At 40.9% G+C, this 8,180-nt stretch overlaps 1 protein-coding gene across 1 annotated transcript; it reads right to left on the bottom strand.

The window, feature by feature from the left end:
- On the bottom strand, window positions 769-1,080 carry LOC109224339 (RNA-directed DNA polymerase homolog). The gene has a single exon (XM_019388925.1). It carries the CDS (start codon window positions 1,078-1,080, stop codon window positions 769-771), a length of 312 nt encoding a protein of 103 aa, XP_019244470.1.

The following is an 8,180-nucleotide window of genomic DNA, read 5'->3' on the forward strand; positions in this document are numbered from 1 at the left end:
TTCGTAGTGGTGTCCACTTCGTTTCCCCTTAGGGTGGCGAGTAGGCATACCGATGCTAGGTCAGCCCTCTGACTAAGCGCATCATCAACTTGGTTGGTCTTCCCACTTCGGTATTACAGGTTGAAGTGAAATTCCGCTAGGAGTTCCTACCACCTAGACTGTCGGTCATTCAGATTTGGGTGGGTCATCGAATGACTAACAGCTGTATTGTCTATCTTGACTATGAACGGGGTTCCCAGCAGATACTGCCTCCAAAGGCGTAAGTAGTAGACGACATCCAATAATTCTTTTTCATGGGAGGCATAGCGCCGTTCTGCATCATTCAATTTTTGGCTCTCGTACGCCACTGGATGCCCCTTTTGTAGAAAGACTCCATCCATAGCATAGTCAAATGCATCTGTTTGTACATTGAATGGCTTGGCCAAATCATGGAGGGCCAAGACAGGGCTCTAGACATAGCTTCTTTCAAAGGGTTGAAGGCCTCCACTCGCCTGGGACCCAATCCTAAGGCGTGGCTTTCTTTAGGAGTTCTATCAACAACACTGCAATGAGAGAGTTATTTTTCACAAACCGCCGATAAAAGTTGCATAGGCCAAGGAACGCCCTCAAAGCATGGATATCCTTAGGCGACGGCCAATCTGTGACAGCCTGAATCTTCTATTGGTCCATCTTGATCCGCCTTTCCTCAATGGCATGTCCAAGGAAGTTAATCTATTTTTGGGCGAAGGAGCACTTGGATAACTTCACATATGATTCGTGCTCCCGCAGTCAAGCTAGGACCTTCCGCAGGTGCTCCAGGTATTCCTCCAATGTTTTGCTATATACCACAATGTCGTCCAAGTAGACCACTATGAATTCATCAATATATTCTCGAATGACCTGGTTCATCAGGGTGCAAAATGTGGCTGGAGCATTAGTCAAGCTGAGTGGCATGACCAGGAAGTTGTACGACACATATCTTATCATATAGGTCGCCTTGTATTCATCTCCCTCAACAATTCGGACATGCCAGTAACTTGTCTTCAGGTTTATTTTAGTGAACACTGTAGCACCACCCTGTCTATCGAACAGGTCTGCCATTAGTGGAAAATGGTGCTTATACTTCACGGTGATTTTGTTTAGTGCCCGACAATACATACAGAGTCGTAAAGTTCCATCCTGTTTCTTTTGGAACAATACATGGGACCCATAAGGGGACTTGGAGGGCACAATGATCCCGTGTCTAGCATTTATGTCAAATCTCTCTGAAGCTCGGTGAGTTTGGGTCGTGAAATTCCTTAAGGCGCCTGGGCAGGTGGCTTCGCACTCGGCACTAACTCAATCTCATGGTCCACAGTGCACCTAGGCGGTAATCATTTTGGCATGTCATGTGGCATGATGTCTTCAAACTCCTTTAGTAGCTCCTTCATGGGAGCAGGAATGGGACCTGAAGAGCATTCAATATCTTCAATACAGATGGTAGCCTGGAACTTAGGTTCATGTCTTTTGACCCTCTTCTTCAACTGCAAGGCCGAGATGTTCTCCGCATCCATCTTTATGGTTGTGCATGGAATAATGCAAGGCTTGCCCTGTTGGCTTGCATCATCAGTAGCATGTCTACATAAGGTACATGAATGGTGTTGGTTTGCCTCATGAATTCCAATCCAACTATCAGCTCGAAGTCATCTATGATCACCACAGGCAAGTTGAATTTTCTTTCATAAGGACCAAGCTTCACTGGAACTGCTTTGGCTATTCCACCCACTAGCTGAGGTGGTGAGTTGATAGCCTTGACATAAAATCTACTCTTTCTCACAACTAGACCAAGGCGCTCTACCTAAGTTGAGGCTAAGTAGTTGTGAGTAACGCCCGTGTCTATCATTGCCCGAATGGGCGTGCCATTAACTTTCATTTCGACAAACATCAGGGTCTTCTCTTAGTTAAGAGGAAGCGCCTCATCCACCTTATTTTTCCCTTTCTTGATGGTTGGCATAGGTCCTTCTTCTTGCGGATACCGGTAATGGTCCCTGCTAAGGCCTCAAAAATAGAACAAGCAAGTGCATTGAAGGCACCTGTTAGTTATGTATGGTCAGCACCATCTATATCGTCAACCGTCCCATCATCAAAAGTTTGATGGGCATTCATTTGTTCCTGTGGGCATTCATTGTTCCAATGTGGCCTGCCGCAATGACGGCATCCTGAAGGGGGCTTCCTCCCCTGAACGTTGTTGAGAGACGAAGCACTATTGCCTGAGGAAGGAGTCTTAGATTTGGTTGCACTCCGATCCCCTCCACTTCTTCTTGGATACCATTGCTAGGGTGGACCCCTTTGTATCCTCCTCGGACAAGCGGTTGAGGCCTATCTTTCCGAGTTGTATCCTCCTCGGACAAGCGTTTGAGGCCTATCCTTCCTCTTGATAGTCCCCGAGGCATTTCGCTGCTTGGATTGCCTTGGGCAAAGTGTCTATCCTTTGTCTTTGTAGCTCCATATTGGCATAAGCTTTCAAACCTTCCAGGAATGTGAAAAATTTGTCTTTGTCCCCATATCTCGTATGTTCATCATGAGTGCGGAGAATTATCGCACGAAATCCCGCTCTCACTTGGTCTGGCGGAGCTCCCGCAACTGTCTCCCTACATTGTATTCAATGTTCTCGGGGAAGAACTGTAGGCATATAGCTACCTTCAGGTCTGTCAAAGTCTCAAGAGTATCTTCATCGGCCCTGATGGCTTCATTTTTCACCCGCCACCAGAGTTTAGCATCAACCTGAAGATACATGGCAGCAATTGCTACCCTTTTTGATTCTTCTAAGAGTTCTCCACTTTCTTGGCTTTCTGAGCCCCATTGTAGGGTTTTGGCTAAGAAATCTCCAGCTTTTGTGGCACAGGGGCGAGGTTCACAGCACCCCTGATGTGGTTTTTGCCTCCACCAAGCAGGCCTTGTGAGGCAAAGTTGACAACATTGAGTTGGCCCGTCAAGTTGTCTATGGTTTGTTGCATGGCAGTCACTCTATTTGCCTCTTGTTCCTTATAGTCTAAATCCTCGGTCCTCTCCTGTTGGTGGCCTTTGAATTTACCCAAAATTTTGCCAGCCTCTGTGGATGCCGTTTGCCAGTCTCCCTTAGAGTCGCTACTGATGTTCGCGATGTCACCTTCGGCCTGTCGCATCCTGCGGTCTAGGTCGTCCAACCTTTGTACTAGGCTAGTTCTTAGATCAGGCACTGTATTCATGATGGGTTGTAATACATTAACCGTCTCTTCAAGGGCCGCAATGTGGTCCCTATGATTTACCATGGTCAGCAATGGTGGTAATGACAATGTGTTCCCTCGTCTGATGTCGAGCCTAGGCTTTGATACCAATTGTTACGTGGCGCCTTCCTGAGATTCCTTGGAAGGGCGACGTAAGGCTAAGAAACCGATGTCTGTACAGTTACTATCCGCCAACTGGGTCCCCTCTGTATGCTAGACGAGATTGTCAGTGTCGTGCGTGAAAACCAATATCAAGAGAAATTGAGAGAACATAAAAGAGAATTGAGAATGAAAGAAAGAAAGCTTGATTGCATTACTGAAAGCTATTATAGTAAAGTAACACGGTGTCGAGGGGGAGAGACACACCAGTATAGAGAATTGTTTGCTTGCTTGAAAGTTTGATTGCTTGATCCCCCTAATAATGCTTAAAAAAAAATCAAAGTTACAGAACTTGACCTAACTAAGCTAGAGAGACATAATGGAAATACATGAAGCAAAACTACTCCATATTTACAATGGAAAGGACTCAGATTCCTACAAAGTAGAAGTAGGTTCGTTGGCATCAACCTTGCCTTTAGCATAAGAGTCTGCGCGTGCGACTGTTGGCATCTACATGTTATCGGGCGCTAGCGAGGGATATTCGTGGGGAGACATAGGCACAGGCGCTCTTGTCACTTGGCGCGGCCAAGTGATGTTTGTACTTCAATACCACACAAGAGGGAGGGGGGGAGTAATTTATGTGGTGTCCAATTTTTCACGTGCATAGATTATAGAAGAACCTGATTCTTCTATGTGTTCCCTATATTACTGTTGCGGAATAATAAATGTGAAAAGTAAAGAACGCAAGTATTTTTACGTGAAAAATACCTGGCTCAAAATGTGATTAAACTACGACCTACTACCCAGTAGTAATTTTCCCAACACGTCACTAAATCACTGAACCAAAAGCAGCATTTACAAAACTCTTTGTAAACCTAAGGATTACCTCTAACCCTTTGTTCCAACCAGCCTCTGGTCGTTGCAACAACTTCAAGTTAAATCTAACTTGAATACAACACTCAGAGTACCTAGTACAGTTGCTTCTAGATAAATCTGAAAGATACAACTCAAAAGCCCCACAATAATGAAACTAGAATAAAAGACAGACACCTGGAATTGCTTCTTCTATCTGGTACATGTAGCTTCAGGTTCGCACACTTGAATCACACAAGAATCGCTAGCAAAATGCCTTGTTAGTTTGCTCTCAACTCACGTTTAACTTCAGCGTTTGTGCGTCCCTGTAAAATGAGAACATCCTGGAGTATAAAGAGTTAGTAGACTAGGAAATACTGAGTTCTAATGTTATACTCTTCCAGGGTGGAAGAGTTCTATTTATCTTCAACTTCTAACTCCTCTTTTATCTAGGATAGAGTTCTCTTCTAGTATGGAGTCCTTCTCCTTATCACTTATGAAACCTTTTCGTTCAGGAGATATCAGATACAATCACTTAAGCTTATCTCCTTCACCTGCATGCCTTGTGCTTAAATCTGTCCCTGTCTGTGCACACTGTGTATGGACCTGGTTCATGAGTTACTTTGTCAATCATCAAAACAAACTTCACTTAAGCCAACACCAAGACCACAGGACCGTCCATGGCGCTAGACATTAGGAGGCTTGCCAGGTCGCCATGGGGCGCGTCCAAGGGGTCATGGGGCATGACTGGAAAGCCACCCATGACACTAAGCATATTTTTCGCTATGAATTGGATCATGACAAACAACAAGAGGTACACCTTCTTCTTTTTTTGAAAATGAAAAGAATTCCGTCATTTTCTTTGTTATAATAAGCCAAACGGAAAATCAAGATAAGAAATAAATTGTTAGTCCAAGAGAGATGTCAAACCTCTTTATGGTCCATCATATATTTTTTACCCTCTTGGGATTTCTTTAATAATGAATTTACTAATAGTGAATTATCAAACAGCTCAAGAAAAATGGCGCAGTCAATTTGATGTTTGTTATAAATAGAGTTCTATTTATGGTGAATGTTTATATTTAGAGAGATTCTAGGGTTTATTACTTGGTGGCTAAGTCACCATCTCCCTATAAATAGAGGGTTCTATTCCATTGTAATTCATCCCAAAAAGTTCAATAAGAATTCCCTCTCTCTCTAAAATCTATTTAGATGCAATGGGTCTTGGAGATGCCATTAAAGACAGAAATAAAGCATCCAACCAAGACTGTGCTAAGGCCTTGATTTTCTTGCGCCATCACCTTGATGAAGGGTTGAAAATTGAATATCTCACAGTCAAAGATCCACTTATTTTGTGGAATGGCTTAAAAGAAAGATATGACAACTTAAAGTTGGTCACTCTTCCACAAGCATGATATGATTGGGCTCATCTGAGGCTCCAAGACTTTAAGTCTATTTCTGAATATAATTCTGCGATGTTCAGAATTACTTCTAAATTGAAACTCTGTTGAGATACTATCACTGATTATGATATGCTTGAAAAAACGTTGACAACGTTTCATGCCTCCAATATGGTCTTGCAACAACAGTACAGAGAGAAAGGTTTCAAGAAGTACTCTGAGCTGATTTCTCTTCTCCTTGTGACTGAGCGAAACAATGACTTGCTCATGAGAAATCACGAAAATCGACCCACTGGGTCTAAACCATTGCCTGAAGTGGATGAGGTGTATTCCCATTATGCTAAGCGTGGAAAAGGCCGTGACTCTATTCGTAGTCATGGTCGTGGTCATGGTCGTAGCCGTGGCCGTGGCCGTAGACAAAGAAGAAATTTTCCTGGTGTTAATCAACCCCCAAAGAAAAATAACCACCAAAAGTGGAAAGGGAAAGATGAGAAGCCAAAGGCAAATGGTTCAGAAACTGAATGTTATCGTTGTGGTGGAAAATGACATTGGGCAAATATTTGTCATGTACCAAGACATTTGGTTGAGCTTTATCAAGCATCTCTAAAGAATAAAGGCCCTGAAGCTAATTTTGTCTCTGACAATGATTTTGACATCATCCACTTGGATGTGGCAGACTTCTTTGAGCGCCCTGATGGAAAAATAGACCACTTGATCGGTGATGGATCTGTGGTTAAAGATGATTGAGCAATTTTTTTTTATATTTTGCCTATTCATAGTAGTTAGTGAATAAATATCATGTAATCATAGTTCTTTACATGAGTAGTAGTCATTAGTATCATTTGTTTTATGAAACAATGTTAGTTCGTTTAGATTAAATATAATTATAGTATTTGTTTTAAGAAATACTTTTAGTTTGCTTAGTTTATGGATTTTCATATTCTTTATTAAAGTAATAATCGTTGTCTACCATTCTTCAAATGGAACACAGAAGGTAAAACAGACATCTAAGTTAAAGGATATGATATGATAACCATTACGATTTACTCTACCTTGTTAAAGTAAGTCTTTTGAATGTTCATTCTGAATTTTTTTTTATCGAGGAAGGAATAAGAAAAAGGTCTAGCGAAAACCGAAACTTACAGATGTAAGAGGTACGATAGCAACTCAATTAGTGAATTACTACCCCTGTTATCAATTATGTATAATTGATTATGTGTATAAACTAATAGAGAAAAAAATTTCACAATTGTCCAAGTAGATATTTTCTCTTTTTGGTTGTTAAGGTATAAGGCGTCAATCTAATACATAACTGAACCATGTGAATTTTCGTAAGTGGTCACGCGAATTTTTATTTATTTATTTTCACTTCATTTCATAGTTCTGGTTTTGGAAATTTCGGATTATCGAAATTCTGTGAGATAAAAGAACAACAATGAACAAGCCGATTGTAATTCGGAAAAATATGCTGCACTTTTAATATTTGTGTTCAAGCAAATTGTTTGTAAGCCTAGTTTATTTCTCTGAAAATACTAATGTTTATTCGTATATTTCTTTTTGTATGTCAACCCATGGGAAGTAAAAATGGATATTCCACAAAGCAAACTTGGATCAAAGTTCAATTGTAAATATATTTGTTTAGTTGATTCATATACGACACATACAATATTCAAAGAGAAGGAATATTTCTCTCATTTAAGTATGTGTAAGGCAGATGTTACTACAATTCTGGTAGTAGTAAATTAATTGAAGGCTCTGGAAGAGCTACTATAACTCTGCCTAAGGAAACAATACTTATCATAGAGAATGCAATATTCTCCTCCAAGTCAAAGAGGAACTTGTTGAGTTTTAAAGATATCCGCCAAAATGGATATCATATTGAGACAATAGATGAGAATAATCTTGAATATCTCATCATTACCAAGAATGTCTCTGGCCAAAAGAGGGTTATTGAGAAGTTGTCATCTTTATCTTGTGGCTTGTATTGGACAAGAATTAGTGCAATTGAGGCACATTCTATTGTAAATCAAAAGGTTACTGATTCCAATACTTTTGTACTTTGGCATGATCGACTGGGACACCCTGGATCAATTATGATGAGACGAATTATAAAACTCAAATGGGCACCCACTAAAGAATTTTAAGATTCTTTTAAATAATGAATTTTCTTGCACTTCTTGTTATCAAGGCAAGTTAATTATAAGACCATCACCAACAAAGGTTGGGATTGAGTCCCTTGCGTTTTTAGAACGTATACAAGGGGACATTTGTGGACCTATTCACCCACCTAGTGGGTCGTTTAGTTATTTCATGGTCTTAATAGATGCATCTTCTAGATGGTCTCATGTGTGCCTATTGTCATCACGCAACCTCGCGTTTGCAAAATTAATGGCACAAATAATTCGATTACGGGCGCAATTCCCCGATAATCCAATTAAGTCTATTAGACTTGATAATGCTGCTGAGTTTTCATCCCAAGCATTTAATGATTATTGCTTATCCATTGGGATAAAAGTGGAACATCCTGTAGCTCATGTTCACACTCAAAATGGCCTTGCAGAGTCTTTAATTAAACGTCTGCAATTGATAGCAAGACCGTTACTCA

This window comes from Nicotiana attenuata, chromosome 3 (genome assembly GCF_001879085.1).
Source record: "Nicotiana attenuata strain UT chromosome 3, NIATTr2, whole genome shotgun sequence".
NCBI lineage: Eukaryota > Viridiplantae > Streptophyta > Magnoliopsida > Solanales > Solanaceae > Nicotiana > Nicotiana attenuata.